Source organism: Carcharodon carcharias, chromosome 10 (genome assembly GCF_017639515.1).
Source record: "Carcharodon carcharias isolate sCarCar2 chromosome 10, sCarCar2.pri, whole genome shotgun sequence".
NCBI lineage: Eukaryota > Metazoa > Chordata > Chondrichthyes > Lamniformes > Lamnidae > Carcharodon > Carcharodon carcharias.
In genome coordinates, this window is record NC_054476.1 from 37,751,810 (window position 1) to 37,771,826 (window position 20,017).

General features: G+C 43.0%; 1 protein-coding gene and 1 pseudogene across 7 annotated transcripts in view; both read left to right on the top strand.

Annotated features, from left to right (window-relative positions):
* Nucleotides 1-20,017, top strand: part of lrrc56 (leucine rich repeat containing 56) — a 165,955-nt gene that overhangs the window by 872 nt on the left and 145,066 nt on the right. For 4 of the 7 annotated variants that reach the window (XM_041198380.1, XM_041198381.1, XM_041198386.1 and 1 more), the window contains exons 2-3: nucleotides 14,990-15,083; nucleotides 18,035-18,197. In XM_041198380.1, coding sequence (XP_041054314.1) covers nucleotides 15,061-15,083; nucleotides 18,035-18,197 — 186 coding nt within the window. In that variant the 5' untranslated portion in view covers nucleotides 14,990-15,060. Of the gene's footprint in view, nucleotides 1-1,336; nucleotides 1,457-4,256; nucleotides 4,274-5,788; nucleotides 5,920-14,989; nucleotides 15,084-18,034; nucleotides 18,198-20,017 lie in introns of those variants that run through there. The other 3 variants (XM_041198383.1, XM_041198385.1, XM_041198384.1) reach the window with 3 other exon arrangements.
* Nucleotides 10,352-10,656, top strand: LOC121283614 (annotated as a pseudogene).

Here is a 20,017-nt window from a genome sequence, read left to right on the forward strand (position 1 = left end):
GAGGGGGAGTGGAGGGAGAGAGAGGGGGAGGGGAGTGGCGGGAGAGAGGGAGGAGTGGAGAGAGAGAGAGAGAGGGGGGAGTGGAGTGAGAGAGAGAGGGGCGGAAGTGGAGGGAGAGAGAGGGGGGGGAGTGGAGGGAGAGAGAGTGGGGGGAGTGGAGGGAGAGAGTGTGGGAGGGGAGTGGAGGGAGAGAGAGGGGGTGGGGAATGGAGGGAGAGAGAGGGGGAGTGGAGGGAGAGAGAGGGGGAGTGGAGGGAGAGAGAGTGGGGGGAGTGGAGGGAGAGAGAGAGGGGGGAGTGGAGGGAGAGAGAGAGGGGGTAGTGGAGGGAGAGAGAGAGGGGGGAGTGGAGTTGGAGAGAGAGAGGGGGGAGTGGAGAGAGAGAGAGTGGGGGGAGTGGAGGGAGAGAGAGTGGGGGGAGTGGAGGGAGAGAGAGTGGGGGGAGTGGAGGGAGAGAGAGTGCGGGGAGTGGAGGAGAGAGAGTGGGGGGAGTGGAGGGCGAGAGAGTGGGGGGAGTGGAGGGAGAGAGAGTGGGGGGAGTGGAGGGAGAGAGAGTGGGGGGAGTGGAGGGAGAGAGAGTGGGGGGAGTGGAGGGAGAGAGAGTGGGGGGAGTGGAGGGAGAGAGAGTGTGGGGAGTGGAGGGAGAGAGAGTGGGGGGAGTGGAGGGAGAGAGAGTGGGAGTGGAGGGAGAGAGAGTGGGGGGAGTGGAGGGAGAGAGAGTGGGGGGAGTGGAGGGAGAGAGAGTGGGGGGAGTGGAGGGAGAGAGAGTGGGGGGAGTGGAGGGAGAGAGAGTGGGAGTGAGTTCAGGACTGAGGGAGCACTGTGCTGGTTGAAAGGGCAGTACTGAGGCAGCATTGCGCCGTTGGAGGGGGCAGTAGCGGGGCAACACTGCGCCGTCAGTGGGGGCAGTAGTGGGGCAGCGCTGCTCTGTGCAACTGAACCTCCAATTGGCCTGTCAGGTGGACCTAAAAGCTCCCTTGGCATTATGAAGAAGAGTTCTTAACTGTGTACTGGTGCCAAGCATTATCTATCAACCAATATCACTAAAATACATTATCACATTTTTACATCTTGCTCTGTACAATTTGGCTACTGTATTTCTTAGATTACAGCAATGGCACTTAGAATTGGTTTTAAAAGCGAAGCGGGATGTCCTGAGACTATGAAGGGTGCTAAAGAAATGCATCTGTGGAGGGAAAAAACAGAGTTCATGTTTTAGGTCTGTGGCTTATCATTTGCAAACCTGAAATGTTAACCCTGTTTCTCTCTTCACAGATGCTGCCTGCCCTGCTGAGTATTTCCAGGTTTGTCTGTTCTTGTTTTGGCCTTCCAGTATCTGCAGTATTTTAGTTTTGGATTACTATAAAGAAATGCAAGTTCTTTTAATAATAGATTCCTGATCTCTGTTGTACTTGAACTAAGCACTGCTGAAGCTGGTGTCCCTGCTTCTGATCACTAGTAAGTGAGCTTGTTGAAATGTGTGCCCTTGGCGATCTAGTAAAAGTAGGATGGGTCTGAAGTGTGATGCTGTTGTAGTTAAATAGTCTGCCACTCACTGTCTACACAGGGAAAGGAGGCTTTGATTCTGTGCTCCTCAATACCTTTACCTCGTAACACCTTACATAGCACGGATAAGAGGCCTCACAGGAGCCTTATAAAACAAAGTAAGCACGAAGCCACAAAAGGCAATATTAGAACCAGACCATAAGTTTGGTCAAAGAAGTATGTTTTAAGGAGGAAAGAGAGGAGAGCTGTAGGGGGTGTATTCAAAGCTTGGGGCCTAGACACCTGAAAGAATGATTAAAATTAGGATGTAGAAGAGGCCAGAATTAGAAGACAGTTGTGAGGCTGAAGGAGGTTACAGAGATACAAAGCAGCAAGACCCCAGAGGATTTGAAAACAAAGTTGGGAATTTTAAAATCAATACCTAACAAAAATATTCACACATAAAAAATGGCAAGATACTGAAGGCCACCAACTACACCTGGAGCTATACGTAAGCAAGTCAGGAATGCATCAGAAGGCAAGGGAAGAAAATTTGCACAGGAATAAATCCAACTTTGCCTGTTATGAACATGTGACAATAATGAAGTATTTGGTACTGTTGTATCATGTTATTGGTTATTTTATTTCTGATTACTTCTGACACTCAGGTTTAAAATTGAGTCTCATCTGCAGAATAGGCCTAGTTTGACATCTTTGGCATCAGAGCAAGGCAGAGGTAAAGACCAGAACAGGAAGGTCTTATTAGGCTTAGTACATTAGATGTGCTGCATTAGGAAGGGAGAACATCTCCAAGGTTATTCATAGTGTTTTGGGACATGCTCCTTTTCTCCAAGGAAGGCAGACCATTATCCAATTCAAATATCTTTGTATCTTTTATGATATTTACTAGATTATCATCTTGAAACTTCAATTCAAGAAGGGAGACCAGTTAGATTTGTTTGAACCCGCCTGTGAATGGCAGCTGCGTTTGAATAAACATTTTTAATTCCTTTGTAACCTAGAAATCAAAGGAAGTGATGAGTCATGTCAGTGGGGTGGATGCAGTGATTCTGTGTTGTCCATTTGCCTGGTAGCTCCGTTTCCAGGGCTGTGTTGGTTTGAGTTTATACCTGGCAACCTCTATCCAGCCTCCCAGTCACTTATGAAGCTAGCAGTGATGAGGGTGGGTTAGAGATTCCATGGCTTAGTAACACTGAACTTCCTAAAACAAAACTTGAGTTTTTTCAAGGTTCAGATCATACTGTGTTAAAGAAGTGATTTTTGTGTGTTTCTTTTTGGTATCCCCAAGCAGTATATAATTACTATGCACCTAGGATAGCAAATAAACAATATAATTTGTTTATTCACTATTTCACAGCCATATTTCCTTCCTCCTCCATCTCCAACTTATCCCACGTGGATTTCAACTCAAGTTCTATCCCTCATGTTTTGAACCCACCCAGGATTACAGATATCTCCGGGACATACAACACTCCTCAGACTGCTGTTCTCGTCGCATCCTGAGATTCACACTCAGTGCCATGCGCCGCCATATGAACACACTCGACCTCTCCTTCCAGCAGCACCGACGCACCCTATTTCTAAGCTGCCCATGCCCCCAGTTTCATTTTATTCTTGATCTCATCCGATGCCTCAACAAGAAACTTTGTCTCTTTCTTTCAGGTGCAAAGGAATGCAAGCTGCAACAACTCATCAACACCAACGCCCATCCAGGATCCTCCACCCCTGCCTGTCCCTTTGTCCCCAACCCATCTTCCAATCCCAGCCCCGGCCGAGTTTTCACCATACCCTCTGACCTTCCCCTTTCTGATGCTGAACGTTGAGTGCTCAGTTTCATACCCTTACGCCCTCACCTCAATGAATTTTGGGCTCAGCACGATGCTGAACTCTTCTTCCGCCGCCTTCATCTCCGTGCTCACCTCTTTGGGCAGGAGTTCTCTCCCTATTCAGTGGATCCTTTTACTCGCCTCCAATATTCTCCCTCCACCTGGACCCCTCCTTCTGGATTCTTACCTTCTCTTGATCTTTTCATTGAGAACTGTCGGTGTGACATCAGTTGACTCAATTTCTCTGCTCCTCTCACCCACTCTAACCTGTCTCTCTCTGAACTTGCTGTACTCCATTCTCTCAGGTCCAACCCTGACATTGTCATCAAACCTGCTGACAAGGATGGTGCTGTTGTTGTCTGGCACACTGACCTCTACCTCGCAGAAGCTGAGCGTCAACTCGCAGACACTTCCTCCTACTCTCCCTGGACCATGGCCCCACCACTGAACATTAAGCCATTGTTTCTAGGACTGTTACTGACCTCATCTCCTCTGGAGATCTTCCTTCACAGCTTCCAACCTCATAGTCTCCCAACCTTGGATGGCCCGCTTCTACTTCCTACCCAAAATCCACAAACAGGACTGTCCCAGCAGACCGATTGTGTCAGCCTGTTCCTGCCTCATGGAACTCATTTCTTGCTATCTTGACTCCATTCTCTCTCCCCTTGTCCAGTCTCTTCCCACGTACAACTGCGATTCCTTTGACACCCTACATCGTATCAACAATTTCCAGTTCCCTGGCCCAACCACCTCCTCTTCACCATGGATGTCCAATCCTTCTACACCTCCATCCCTCACCAGAATGGTCTGAGGGCTCTTCACTTTTTCCTCGAACAGAGGCACGAACAATCCCCATCCACCACTGCTCTCCTCCGTCTGGCAGAACTTGTTCTCTCACTGAACAATTTCTCCTTAAACTCGTCTCACATCCTCCAAATAAAAGGTGTGGCTATGGGTACCTGCATGGGCCACAGTTATTCCTGTCTCTTTATGGGGTATGTGGAACATTCCTTGTTCCAGTCCTACTCAGGCCCCCTCCCACAACTCTTTCTCCGGTACATCGATGACTGCTTCGGTGCTGCTTCATGCTCTCGTCTGAATCTGGAAAAATTTATTAATTTTGCTTCCAATTTCCACCCCTCCATCATTTTCACATGGTCCATCTCTGACACTTCCCTTCCCTTCCTTGACCTCTGTCTCAATTTCTCGTGATAGACTGTCCACCAATATTCATTACAAGTCTACCGACTCCCAAAGCTACCTTGACTACAGCTCCTCACACCCCGCTTCCTGTAAGGACTCCATCCCATTCTCTCAGTTCCTTCTCCTCCATTGCATCTGTTCTGATGATGCCACTTTCAAAAACAGTTCCTCTGACATGTCCTCCTTCATCCTTAACCGAGGTTTTCCACCCACGGTCGTTGACAGGGCCCTCAACCGTGTCCGGCCCATCTCCCGCACATCCGCCCTCACACCTTCCTCTCCCTCCCAGAACCATGATAGGGTCCCCTTTGTCCTCACTTATCACCCCACCAGCCTCCGCATTCAAAGGATCATCCTCCACCATTTCCACCAACTCCAGCATGATGCCACCACCAAACACATCTTCCCTTCACCCCCCTGGCAGCATTCCGCAGGGATCGTTCCCTCCCTGACACCCTGGTCCACTCCTCCACCACCCTACACCTCAACCTCCTCCCACGGCACCTTCCCATGCAACCGCAGAAGGTGCAACACCTGCCCCTTTACTTCCCCCCTCTTCACCGTCCAAGGGCCCAAACAATCCTTTCAAGTGAAGCAGCATTTCACTTGCACTTCCCTCAATTTAGTCTAATGCATTCGCTGCTCCCAATGCGGTTTCGTCTACATTGGAGAGACCAAACGCAGACTGGGTGACCGCTTTGCAGAACTCCTTTGGTCTGTCCGCAAGCATGACCCAGACATCCCTGTCGCTTGCCACTTCAACACTCCGCCCTGCTCTCATGCCCATATGTCCGTCCTTGCCCTGCTGCAATGTTCCAGTGAAACTCAACGCAAACTGGAGGAACAGCACCTCATCTTCCGACTAGGCACCTTTTAGCCTATTTCGATTCCTTCCCTCCACCCCACCCCCACTAGGGCTAAATCTGTACCTTGCTTGTTCTGCTTTCTACCCTTAATGTCACCTATTAGAACATTTCTTAGCTCATATCACCTCCGTCAACACCTCTTTGTCCTTTTGTCTATGACATCTTTTGGCAATTTCCACCTATCACTGGCCCTTTATCCAGCTCTACCTGCCCCTCCCCCCCACCTTAAACCAGCTTATATTTCACCTCTCTTTTATTTTTCCTTAGTTCTGTTGAAGAGTCATACGGACTTGAAGCTTTAACTGTATTCCTCTCCGCAGATGCGGTCAGACCTGCTGAGTTTTTCCAGGTATTTTTATTTTTTTTGTTTTGGATTTCCAGCATCCGCAGTTTTTTGCTTTTAACCAATACAATTTACTTGTTTAACGCTGAATACATTCATCTTCGTAGTTTGTAATCCACAGTCAGAGAAGGAAGTTAAGGAAATCTTGTCATGCATCTAAAAAGCCAAAATGCCAGGGTAAAGCTTCTCTGTTTAACTACTAAACTCTATACATCTAGATACTGGGCAAATAAGATTTTGAAGAGAAAACAGAATTACCTCGAAAAACTCAGCAGGTCTGCAGCATCGGCGGAGAAGAAAGGAGTTGACATTTCGAGTCCTCATGACCCTTCAACAGAACTGTTCTGTTGAAGGGTCATGAGGACCCGAAACATCAACTATTTTCTTCTCTGCCGATGCTGACAGGCCTGCTGAGTTTTTCCAGGTAATTCTGTTTTTGTTTTGGATTTCCAGCATCCGCAGTTTTTTGTTTTTAAGATTTTGAAGAGGCCTGACAGGGGAAATCTAGAACACAGGGGCAAGGTTTCAAGATAAGGGGTAAATCATTTAGGATTGCGATAAGGAGACGTTTCTTTATTCAGAGTTGTGAATCTTTGGAACTCCTTACTCCAGAGGGTTGTGGATGCTCCATTGTTGAATGTATTTGAGGCTGAGACAGATTTTTGGTCTCTTGGGAAATCAAGGGATATGCGGAGCAGTGGTGAAAGTGGAGTTGAAGCAGAAGGTCAGCCATTATCATATTGAATGGCGGAGCAGGCTCGAATGGCCATGTTGTCTACTCCTGTTCCTATTTCTTAGGTCCTATTTTTTGCATAACAATGTATCTCTTTGACCATGGAGGTCTTGTAGCACAATGAGTGATATCCCTGCCCTGAGCCAGAAGCTCCCAGTCAAAGCGATCGGTTCCATTTATTATTGTCACTACAATGTATAAGTGTTTCCTCAAAGTGGTCCATGAGCTAAGAATGTGTGTGTGTGTGTGTGTGTGTGTGTGTGTGTGTGATTCAAATTAAAAATACACAGCAACAAAGCTTTAATCTTAAACAAAATAAAGGTTTGTTTATTACGGAACTAGTGGAAGTTACTGACTGAATACATGCAAAGAGTAAATGCAGATAAGGATAAGATATAAGGATGAAATTCAGCTCAGTCCTTTAAGATCTCATTGCAGGCCCATAGCTTGCAGTTGAAATGTTGGTTGAAGTTGAAGATTTGTGTTCAGCATCTTTGGTAGCTTCTGTAGCCAGATAGTTGGTGATTGCCTTTTCAGGTTGACTCAGCAAGTCAAGCAGGTTTTGAGAGAGTGATAAGGTTTCTTGTTCCTCTCTAGCTCTGCAGTTACAACACTTGAAGATTACACAGAGTCTTTTTCAGCAGAACAACAGTTGATTTCTGGATACCTTCCTCTTTGTTCTCCCTTGGCTGATGATGTCTCTCATAGTTCTTCCTAGGGTTCTGCACATGTGGCTTTCGCAGCCTGCTATTATCATGACCAAAGCAAAATGGCTGTTAGGTTAATTTCAAATGAGCCATTGTTCCACCAGACAAAGAAGTTATTTTAAAAACAAAAAAACTGCGGATGCTGGAAATCCAAAACAAAAACAAAAACAGAATTACCTGGAAAAACTCAGCAGGTCTGGCAGCATCGGCGGAGAAGAAAAGAGTTGACGAAACGTCAACTCTTTTCTTCTCCGCCGATGCTGCCAGACCTGCTGAGTTTTTCCAGGTAATTCTGTTAAAGAAGTTATTATATTGAGGTCTTTGAAGCACCTTTCTGTCTCTTGTTCAGTCAGAAGCTAAGGAGTCTTCACACCTTTAGCTGATTCAGTGGAAATCCCTGGAGGACTGTGCATTTTAATGACACTGTCTGACAAGGTTTGAACAAACACAAAAAGGTGCCAAGATATTTGTCCATACCTCCATTTTGAAAGGGGCTTTTATACTCAATTTAAAGGATTGAAAGCAGAAATGTTCCTTTAAGACAGTTGGCCTTAAAAGCTATAATATTAAAAATCTATATTACACGTTTGTGACAATTATATAAGAACATAAGAAATAGGAGCAGGGGTAGACCATACAGCCGTTTGAGCCCCACACCAGGATTTTATGGCCAAGGTAGGTGTGTTAACAATGTGGCCAAGAAGGTTGATTATCAACCTGTGAATCCTTCCAACACAGGCAAATGGCAGGCGATAAGAGTGGGCTGGTTTCCTGGTCAGCTGTATGATGAAAAGAAAGTTGGAGCATCTGCTGTTGCTAGCCAAAGTTCTACACTACAACACGCATGTTAAAGTGCATGCTGCCACAGCAACGCTGCCTTCCCGAGTGATTTGTAACACACAACTCTTTGACTGAGCTTTTGGTCACATGTCTTAATATTTGCTCCTTTGTCCCAGTATCAGTTTTCATTTGATAATGTGCTGTGAAGTTCCTTGGAATGCATTATTACATTAAAGGTGCTATATAAATGCAAGTTGCTGTTTTCACTTACTGAAACTGAGGAGATTTAACAAGTTTTTAAAATTATGAAGGGCTATGATGAGGAAATGGTGAATGCTTCCTTGATTATTAAATAGTAAATATTTAGATAAATATGGACAAATGAAGTATATTTACCTTTATTATGCGAGTGTATATGAGGCATTTTTCACTAAAATTATTGCATGTGGCGAAAACAATGTTGCCATAGCCACAAATGTTGGCTGGTCGGCAAGTTTCATCCTGCAGCGCTACTGTAACACCTTTAATGTACAAAATGTTCCAAGGAACTTTATAGAGGCATAACATTGCTGAGTTGGGATGAAAAGGGAGTGTGTGTGTCTGTGATCATCTGCACTCAGTGATTTTTGTTTAGTTGACTATTGGTCCAGCTGCTCTGTGATTTGTGAATTATGTTTGGGACACTCTGATGATGTGATTAAGCAGAGTACTAGTGTAAGGTCCTTCTTATTTCAAGCTGCATAGAACGCAAAACCATGTTCCCGTTCCTTGGACACAAAATGCAGCCTAAGTTGATATAATTATTTTATGATTTCACTTGTCACTGTAAAGACTCCAGACAGCCTGTATAGAAATAACTGGCTGCCACAGAATTGCAAATGGAATCTGGAATGACATCAGATTTCTATTTTAAAAAGAGCACGTGAACGTAAGTAGTATTGGTTTTGTTTTGTTGGTCAGTAACGATACCAACAGGACTGTAAAAGCTTGTTCTACATTTCTAGGGCAGAAAGATTCCCTTATTAACAACACCACTCCTGGTCAACAGAAAAAATAGTACTTGTGTTTAAAGCAAGAACTGGAGATGTCCAAGAAACCTTGTTCTCTTTCGCGCTAAAGATTCTGGCTGGACTAATCACTGTTAAAACTCATGAAAGTGAGTTTGGTTAACAGAATAGTGGTGTTTTCTTTTCAGCTTGTGGGTGCCACACTTCAGAGCAGTGAGTTCCTGCACTGAAAACTTCAGACATCATCTTGTATTGCATTTTGGGGTTTACAATATGTAATATGAGCTCCAATTGAACCAGACTGGGACCAATGTCCTGGTCAATCTTATAACTAGGGCTCTGAACAGGGCTTTAAACTAACAGTGTGGTGTGGGGGAAGGATTCAGCTGAAGGAAGACTTAGAAATCCAAAGAGAAAGTTCAACGTAACAGAACAGTACAGTGATGTGGGCAAAGGCAAGAGGAGTGGGACAGGAAGGGACCATGAGTTTAACAAAAAGTGTACATCAGTGAATAAGGTCATTGCAAGGAATAGAAGTTGAAAAATAAAATCAAAGGGTCTGCAATAAGATAGATGAATTAGTGGCGCAAATAGAGGTAAATGATTTAGATTTAATCGCCATGATTCGAAACATGGTTACAGGGTGATCAAGGTTATGAAATAAATATTTCAGGGTGCACAATATTTCGGAAAGACAGAGAATGGCAAAGGAGGTGGGGTAAGAACATTAGTGAGAAAAGATCTAGCCTCTGAAAATCATGAAGAAGAATTAGTATGGGTGGAAATTAGGAATAGCACGAGTCAGAAAACAATGGTGGGAGTAGCTTATAGGCCCCCCCCCCTCAAAAGTAGTTCTACTGTTGGGCAGAGCATTAAATAAGAAATTAGTGGAGCTTGAAACAAGGGAAATGTAATAATTGTAAGGGACTTTAATCTTCATATAGATTGGGACAATAAAATTGGCAAAAATGGTCTAAAAGATGAGTTTGTGGAATGTTATCGTGACAGTTTCTTGGAGCAGTAAGTAGTCGAACCAACTAGGGATAAAGCTGACTTAGATCTAGCATAGTGTAATGAAACAGGGTTAATTACTAATGTCACAGTAAAAGATCCACTTAAATAGTGACCATAATACCATTCAATTACATGGTAAGTTCAAAAGTGACATATTCCAGTCACAAACAAAAATCTTAAACTTAAACAAAGCCGATTACATAGGTATGTGGGGGAGAACTGGCTAAGGTTAATTGGGTAAGTAGGCTAAATGGCAGATGCTATTAAATGCTTTGTTGTACTAATTATAAGTGGGCCAACCAATTATTTGTTCAATTAAGTCTATCAAACGACGGGTGCAATCTCCGCTCACTGCCGGGGTCGGGAAGATGGTTAATGTACCAAAGGCCCAGAGGACATACTGCACCAGCCCCATGAGGTTACCCAATATAAGAAGGGGAAGGATTCCTTATACACACAGGGTAAGAGGCATTATGACAGAAAGCAGAGTGGTTATGGTGGACAGACAAAGCCTATATTTTGGAAAAAGGCTAAGACCACAAAGAAGATTGTGCTGAGACTGGAGTGTGCGGAGTCCAACTGTTGATCAAAGAGAATGTTGGCCATCAAGAGATGCAAGCACTTTGAGCTGGGTGGAGACAAGAAGAGGAAGGGCCAAGTCATCCAGTTCTAAACTGCATCCTTTGTTTTTTTTGGAGTACACATTCACAATAAAATTAATTAAAGTTTAAAAAAAACAGATCGATGTTGAAGCTCTGAAGGAACCAATCAAAAGAGACCAATTCCAACAATGCCATAGGGAAAAATTTCAGATTTCAATCAAGAACAGAAGAAGAATGTCTGCAGTGCTTGGGATGTCCTTAAGTCCAATATCATCAATGCCTGCAAAGAGACACTTGAATTTTCTGTAAGGAAACATCAGGATTGGTTTGATGAAAATGATCAGGATATCAGCGAAAGGATTGATCACAAGCGCAAGACTTTCTGTGCCTGGCAAAAATAACCCAAACTTAATGCAAAAGACCAAAAGCTTACCAAAAAGTAAAGATTCAGGATATCAGCGAAAGGATTGATCACAAGCGCAAGACTTTCTGTGCCTGGCAAAAATAATCCAAACTTAATGCAAAAGACCAAAAGCTTACCAAAAAGTAAAGATTGAGATACAAAAGTGCAACTGTGACATGAAAAATGGGCAGAGAAGGAAAAGGAAATTCAACATCTCGCTGATATGAACGATATCCATGACTTCTTCACTGCCCAAAGACCATTTATAGCCCAAATACTCAAGGATCAGCTCCTCCTGAGGCCTAAGGACGGGAGAGATCTGTTAAGGAAAGGGAAGCTGTCACCCTCCATTGGAAGGAGCATTTTGAAGACCTCCAGAATCAGTTCTTGACAAGTAATTTCAATTCAATCCCATAACACCCAGTTAGAGACGAGCTCTGAACTCTGTCAACGCTGATGGAGGTAATGAAAGCCATCACACAAGTGAAGAACAACAAAGTATCAGGAGGTGATGGAATCACTGCTGAAGTCTTTAAGCACGGATGAGAGGGACTAACATTATAGTTCCCTACCCTTACCTGACAGATTTAGAATGAAGAGGAAGTCCCAAATGATCTTAAGGCTGACATGATTGTGACAACCTTCAAGAAAGGAGACAGATACAACTGTGGAAATTACAGAGGCATTTCCCTGATTTCCATTGCAGGAAAAGTCATTACAAGAACCCTTCTGAATTGACTTATTACGCTTGCTGAAGAGCACTCTACGAATTTCAATATATGTTTAGGCCATCGAAAGGCATGACTGACATGATTTTTATAGCTTGCCAACTGCAAGAAAAATGTCATGCACAACAACAATCTCTTTAAATAGTGTTCTTCGACATGGCAAAGGCCTTCGACTCTGTAAATTGTGAGGCACTCTGGAAGGTTCTGCTGAAGTATGGGTGTCCTCCAAAATTTGTTACCATCCATTGCCTGCTTCATGATGATACGTGAGTGGTGATCCTCATTGATGGATCCATTACAGCCTCCTTTGAAGTCAAGGCAGGAGTCAAACAAGGTTATGCCATCTTTCCAATTCTTAGTTCAGTTTTCTTTGCTGCCATGCTCCTTCTGACTAGAGACAAGCTCCCTGCTTAATTGCAGCTTATTTATCGAATGGACGGCAAGCTATTTATTCTCAGACAACTCAACCTCCCTGACCTCAGTCATTGAACTCCAATAGGCTGATGATGCTGCAGTATGTGCTGTGTTGGAAAAGGATCTCCAGTGAATTGTCAATGTATTTACTGAGGCATATGAGAAGATGAGACTTCCACTCAACATTCAGAAGTCCAAAGTCCTCCATTGGCAAGCCCCAAATGCACACATCCCAGACCCCATTGATTAGGTTCATGATGAGTGCCTGGAAAATGTGGAACACTTCCAGTACCTTGGAAGTTATCTTTCAGAGAAGGCTGACATTGACGAAGAAATCCAGCATTGCCTGAAATCTGCTGGTGCAGCCTTTGGCCACCTGACGAAGCTTGCAACATCAAAACTGAAATTAAGCTCATGGTCTACCACACGGTTGTGATCCTTTCACTACTGTATAGGGCTGAAATATGGACAACATATAGGAGGCACCTCTTACCATCATTTAGCAGGCTCCCAAAGCGGGTTGTCTTCTCCCAGGTCAGTCAGGGTCAATGTACCAGAAGATTGAGGACAGAAGAAGCACTTCAAGGATGTGCTGAAAGCCAACATGAAGAAATGCAGCATTGACATTAACTCCTGGGAGACCATTGCTTTGGATCAAACCAGATGGCGGCAAGTCTGTGGGAAGGATCTCAGCAGTTTGAGACCCAATAACGACAAAATGGAGAGGAAAAGCAGAGCGGCAAAAAGAACACGCCATGCCCTGAACAGATAACACGTGACCAGACGTCCCTCATTACAACAAATGTCCTACGTGCTATAAAATTGGCAGATCCTGTATCAACCTCATCAGCCATCTTCAGATTCATGAAAGGCAATCATCCATGTGAGCGAGGGTTAGGGTTAGGCCTTTGCCTGTTGTGACATGTTATTTCCCCTCCTTCCCATTCCTTTCGAGGTGACAGTGTCCTCCTAATATATTAACCTGTCATTATCACAATGGCTTTTGTGGGAGTTTGCTGTGTTCAAATTGCATACCTCGTTTCCTACATTGTACCACTTCAAAAGTGCTTCATTGGCCGCAAAGCACTTTAGAATATAGGAATGCAAGTCTTTTTTCTGTCTATGTTCTCCTACCCCTGTACCAGTTCTGACAAAGGGCCTCCAACTTGAACATTAACCCTTTGGATGCCAATGGAACGGCTTTATATTTATAACAAAAACAGAATTACCTGGAAAAACTCAGCAGGTCCGGCAGCCTCGGTGGAGAAGAAAAGAGTTGACGTTTCGAGTCCTCGTGACCCTTCCACAGTTCTGTTTTTCCAGGTAATTCTGTTTTTGTTTTGGATTTCTAGCATCTGCAGTTTTTTGTTTTTATCTCTGCTTTATATTTATATCCATTTAAAAAAATCTGGTAATAGATCCTCTAAGTATTTAACTGTACATTGCTATACAGGAGGGCATTTTACTGAAGTAGGAACTGACATTTTTATTAGTTGAAATAAAGGCAATTCCTAATGAAAAAGCTCACCAATAATAATATATATATAAAAACAAAAAAACTGCGGATGCTGGAAATTCAAAACAAAAACAGAATTACCTGGAAAAACTCAGCAGGTCTGGCAGCATCAGCGGAGAAGAAAAGAGTTGACGTTTTGAGTCTTCATGACCCTTTGACAGAACTTGAGTTCGAGTCCAAGAAAGAGTTGAAATATAAGCTGGTTTAAGGTGTGTGGTGGGAGGGAGGGGGGGGAGAGAGAGAGAGAAGTGGAGGGGGTTGGTGTGGTAGGGACAAACAAGCAGTGTTAGAAGCAGATCATTAAAAGATGTCACAAACAACAGAACAAAAGAACACATAGGTGTTAAATTGGTGATATTATCTAAACGAATGTGCTAATTAAGAATGGATGGTAGGGCACTCAAGGTATAGCTCTAGTGGGGGTGGGGAGAGCATAAAAGATTTAAAAATATTTAAAAATAATGGAAATAGGTGGGAAAAGAAAAATCTATATAATTTATTGGAAAAAAACAAAAGGAAGGGGGAAACAGAAAGGGGGTGGGGATGGAGGAGGGAGCTCAAGACCTAAAGTTGTTGAATTCAATATTCAGTCTGGAAGGCTGTAAAGTGCCTAGTCGGAAGATGAGGTGTTGTTCCTCCAGTTTGCGTTGGGCTTCACTGGAACAATGCAGCAAGCCAAGGACAGACATGTGGGCAAGAGAGCAGGGTGGAGTGTTAAAATGGCAAGCGACAGGGAGGTTTGGGTCATTCTTGCGGACAGAATATTGAATTCAACAACTTTAGGTCTTGAGCTCCCTCCTCCATCCCCACCCCCTTTCTGTTTCCCCCTTCCTTTTGTTTTTTTCCAATAAATTATATAGATTTTTCTTTTCCCACCTATTTCCATTATTTTAAAATATTTTTAAATCTTTTATGCTCTCCCCACCCCCACCAGAGCTATTCCTTGAGTGCCCTACCATCCATTCTTAATTAGCACATTCGTTTAGATAATATCACCAATTTAACACCTATGTGTTCTTTTGTTCTGTTGTTTGTGACATCTTTTGATGATCTGCTTCTAACACTGCTTGTTTGTCCCTACAACCACACCAACCCCCTCCACTTCTCTCTCTCTCTCTCTCTACCCCCCCACCACACACACACACACACCTACCTTAAACCAGCTTATATTTCAACTCTTTCTTGGACTCAAACTCAAGTTCTGTCGAAGGGTCATGAGGACTCGAAAAGTCAACTCTTTTCTTCTCCGCCGAAGCTCACCAATAAGTTCATTCTAAAATCCATAAAAACATCACATTTTCTATTGAATTGTTTGTGATCCAAAGTTTGTTTTCTATTTGCAGGCACTGACCTGACTTGTGAAGTTTTCCATCCCTTGATCAGTGAAGAGGCAAATTTGGAGACTTTCAGACCTATGGTTATCATTTGCTACCAAAAGTAAGTTTGATTGTTTTTGTTCTTGTCCTTTTGAAGTGTCTTTGGAGGATTGAGAGGAAAGCTCACACTCACTTAGATCGTTATCACATCTGTCGCCCAACCCAAAAAGCTAACAGGTTCACTAAAGCTCTTTTGGGAAGGGAACCTACACCCCTTCCTGGCCTTGCTTATGTGGTTGTTTCTTAATACCTTCAGTACACCTAGGGATGGAAAATGATGCCTTGTAAGTAACAATCGTATGTTATGGGATGGTTTATTTGGAGCAGAAGAAGAGCAACAACTACAAGCACCCTTGGCGATGCTCAAGTAATTTTCTTGGCCCTCTCCTGAGCCATTGTTCCTCTACCACAGAGCAGTGCACACTTCCCCCTTGACTCTCCCTGCCCCACCTCCGTACCCCCCACCCCTGCAATCTTACAGCTGCTTTATTCCACCTTGAGTAAAAAAGAAACCTCAGTTAAACCAGCACCCTCTCCCTGTTCCCACTACAGCATTCTTCACGCCCACGCTTGTTTTCCCTATTCCTCCACATTGAAAATGCAATGATATCGCAATAACAGATTTTCAACAGCAAGTTATTGAAAGAGCTGCGTCTGCATATCTCCCACTTGTTACTAAGGTGCTTCTTTATTATGCACTATTTCAAAGGCTTACTGGAGGAGCTCTGCCTGACTCTTGCTTGGGTGCTCAGCCAATACCTTGCCTACGGAGCATCAAAACCACATTTAAAAGGGCCCACACAATAAAACCTGTCAGTTTGCAAATCAAAACCTTTGGTCAGAAAACAATGGATTTTAGCTGTGTCAAAAAGACTGCACTTTTGATTCTAGAATGTCTCAAAATGGCAATTTCAACGTCATTACTGCATCAGGATGACTCCTGCATAACACATTTGACAGCTTTAAGAACCTGGAAGTGCCTGGCTTTCTCTCATCACGGGCTTGTCCCCAATACTGAACAACTAAGGTTTCATCCACAGTAATGAATGAATCCCCAATGCAAGTTCAAGCACTAGGGTTAAGGTCCTAGCAGAGCACACTTGCTATTTGCTTTGTTCAGGTTATGCAGAGGGTAATTTCCCTCCATCTCCTGTGGGCACAATTGTGATAGGCATTTATGTCTTACTGGGTCAATGACCTGATTGCCCAATAAATTTGCTCCAATTTTGGAGAGTCATAGAAAGCTGTGCAGATCCTGATGGTGAACTTGCACTCACTCCCCTGGCTTTCAAGGTAGGGTAATTTGTTGAAGAGCGTCAGCAACGTGAAAAAGATCTGCAAGTCCTTTCTGATAATTAATGTCTGAAACTATTATCATGTATACGTTGCTAATCTGAAGCTTGGAAGTAAGTGGGTTGTTTGAAATAAGAAAGAAAGAAGGAACAAGCGTTTATGTAGCACCTTTCCGATCTCCAGGATGCCTTTACAGATGATGAATTGCTGTTAGATTGACAACTGTAGCCATTGATTTGTTTTTAATATCCAACTGAAGATATATTTGTATGTTTTTCCCTCACTTCCATGCAGTGGATTGGTTGCTCAGCATTGAAGGTTGATGTTTCAGGGAGGCAGTGATGTAATGGTATTGTTACTGGACTGGTAGTCCAGAGACCCAGGGTAATGCTCTAGGCACCTGCGTTCGAATCCCACTGTGGCAGATGGTGGAATTTGAATTCAATAAAAATCTGGAATTAAAAGTCTAATGATGGCCGTAAAGAAAAAACATTGTTTGATTGTTGGAAAAACCCATATGGTTCACTAATATCCTTTAGGTTTAGCCTACAAGTGACTCCAGACCCATAGCAATGTGGTTGATTCTTAAATGCCCTCTGAAATGACCTAGCAGTTCAAGGACAATTAGGATGGGCAATAAATGCTGGTGTAATGAATAAAGAAAAATTATTCAGCATCCTTCTTGAGCTTTAAGTGACAATATGACTTCACCAACCCACCGTCTGTATTCTGCAGCATCTTTTTTTAATATTTGCAAATTATACAATGCTCATCTATTCCCTTGAATTTCTACAGAAACAAGGGCAATTGCAACTAATCAAAATAAAAATTGTGCTCAATACGTCATTGGATAATGAACTTCAAAGCAAAGGGTTATGCTGTGTGATCATCTTTATTTATTCATAGATGTTCACGTCACATGACAGGGGCAGCATTTATTTCTCATCCCTAGTACAACTGAAGGCCATTTCAGAGAATAGTTAAACTCAGTGCTGTGGGTCCGGAGCCATATATAGGCCAGACTGGGTAAGTATGGCAGATTTTCTTATCTGAAGGGCATTAGTAAACTAGCTGGGTTTTTATGACAATCCATTAATTTCATGGCCACCACTGCAGTTACTATGTGACTCCAGACCCGCAATCTATGTTGTTGACTCTTAACTGCCCTGTGGAATAGTCTAGCAAACTGCTAAGACATTTCACCATAACCTTCTCAAAGGCAGTTAGGAATGGGTAATGAATGGTAGTCTTGCCAGCGGTGCCCATATCCTGTGAATGAATAAATAAATAAAGTATGAAATTCAAATATTGTGAGCAATGCCACAGGAGATGTGCCAAATGGCACAAAGGGGGAAAAAAAGAGAGAGAATGCCACTCACTGCTGGGTGGTTTTAACTTGCAATTTGAAACTTGGAGACCGTTTCCAAACCACAAAATTCCTTCACCGCACAACTCAATTGACTGAGTCTGCATTTAGCTAACAATTTAACTTTCATAATTTAAGAGATTCAGCTCCATCGTAAAAGGAGAATAATCTACTATTAAAGACATGATGTTACGTTCCCATCCTTATAAAACTGTAAGCAGCATTATGACCGTTGGGTTTGGTTTCATTTTTACAAACTGTAAATTGAAGAGTTAAATTATAATTGTTGTCATTCTAAATTTTCTAATCTTTTTAAAGTTACAGTTATACTCATCACTGTTCTTTATTTTCAGGGTATCAATGGAACTTCATCACTGCCCAGCCTTTGTTACTCGCACAGGCACTGCAACAGTTAGGGTCCTGGACTTTGGGCAGGCAGGTTTACTAAATCCCAGTCCGATTATCAAAGATGAAACTGAGTTCCTTATTGAAGAATATCTTTCTCCATCCAAATTGGTGAGACATTTAAAAAAAAATTGTGGAAGTAATTCTGTCTGAAAGTTTTCAAAATCAAAAGGCATACTTAGATTGTAGATTCCATTGAGAAGGATTCATCCTTTTAAAGGTTGCTTTGGACCCATTCAAATGTTTTTTTGAGATGCTCTCCAAGGTTTGCATGGATGGGAGTGTGAAGTTATTCGTGGAACTGAAGTGTGCCCAAGCTATGCCCAGTGGGCCTTTAGCCCTGGCCATCTCGCTCACAAAGCCCAGGAAGCTCAATACTATTTGGAGTTGAATATTGTAGTCACTGGTTGGCCTGTCCTGAATTTCTTGGGCCCAGAGGTTCTTAGCACTATTGCCTCATTGGTAGATTATTTCTGATCTAGAAACCAAATCCATTGGTGTGGGCAACTTGAGATACTTTTAAATGAATGGGATTTAGATTTACTGTGTGGCCTACAAGACTGCAAATACATGGACCTAAGGGCGTCAAAAAGCTTGGTGTAATCTCATTGTGTCTCTAATGATGTCTACCATTAGAAATGTTATGGTATTCAAACATATTACAAACAAACTACGGGACAGTAGATGTTAGAATCACTAGCCCAAACCTATAGTAACAAGGTACATATTAAAGATCATTACTTTAGAGCAGAGAAGGTTAAGGAGAGATTTGATAGAGGTCTTCAAAATCATACGAACAACATACGGCCCCTCGAGCATGCTCCGCCATTTAATAAGATCATTGCTGATCTGATAGTAACCTCAAATCTGCATCTCGCCTACCCCCAATAACCTTTCACCACCTTGCTTATCAAGAATTTATCAACCTCTGCATTAAAAATATTCAAGACTCTGCTTCCACCACTTTTTCAGGAAGAGAGTTCCAAAGACTCATGACCCTCTGAGAGAGAGAGAATTTCGCATCACCTCTGTTTTAAACGGGCGACTTCTTATTTTTAAACAGTGACCATAGTTTTTTTGATAGGGTAAATAAGGAGAAATTGTTTCCAGTGGAGGGGAGCTACTGTTGGTAACCAGAGGTTGTGGATTGAAGGTAATTGGCAAAAGAACAAGAAGCTGCAGGAAAGGAAATAAAATTTATGCGGTGAGTTGTTGTGATCTGGAATGCACTACCTGAAAAGGTGGTGGAAGCCGATTCAATTGTAATTTTCAGAAATAAATTGTTTAAGTAAAGGAAAAAAAATGTAGGCCAATGGGGAAAGGGCAAAGGAATGGGACTATCTGGATAATTCTTTCAAAGAGCCAGTACAGGCATATTAGGCCAAATGATCTCCCTGGCTATGACGTGATAAAAATGGAAACAGACAAGAATATGTACCCTGCTGGATGATAGAGAAAATACATTTGTTTTTTTCTCGTGGGATGTGGGCGTTGCTGGCAAGGACAGCATTTGTTGCCCATCCCTAAATGCCGTTGAACTGAGTAGCTTGTTAAGCCATTTCAGTGGGAAGTTAAGAATCATTGCTGTGAATCTGGAGTCACATTTAGGCCAGGCTAGGTAAGGGTGGCAGATTTCCTTCCTTAATGGGCAATGGTGAACCTGGTGGGTTTTTACGACAATTGATGGTAGTTTTGTGGCACCATTACTGAGATTAGCTTTCAATTTCATATTTTTATTAATTAATTGAATTTAAATTCCACCAGCTGCAAGGTGGGATTTGAACCCATGTCCCTAGAGCATGAACCTGGGCTTCTGGATTACCTGTCCAGAGATATTACCATCATGCCACTGTCTCCCCTAAATCCTTCTCAATTGGTGGAACAATGAAGATTGAAAATGTGCAGGATGGCAAAATTGGAAAAGTGCAGGG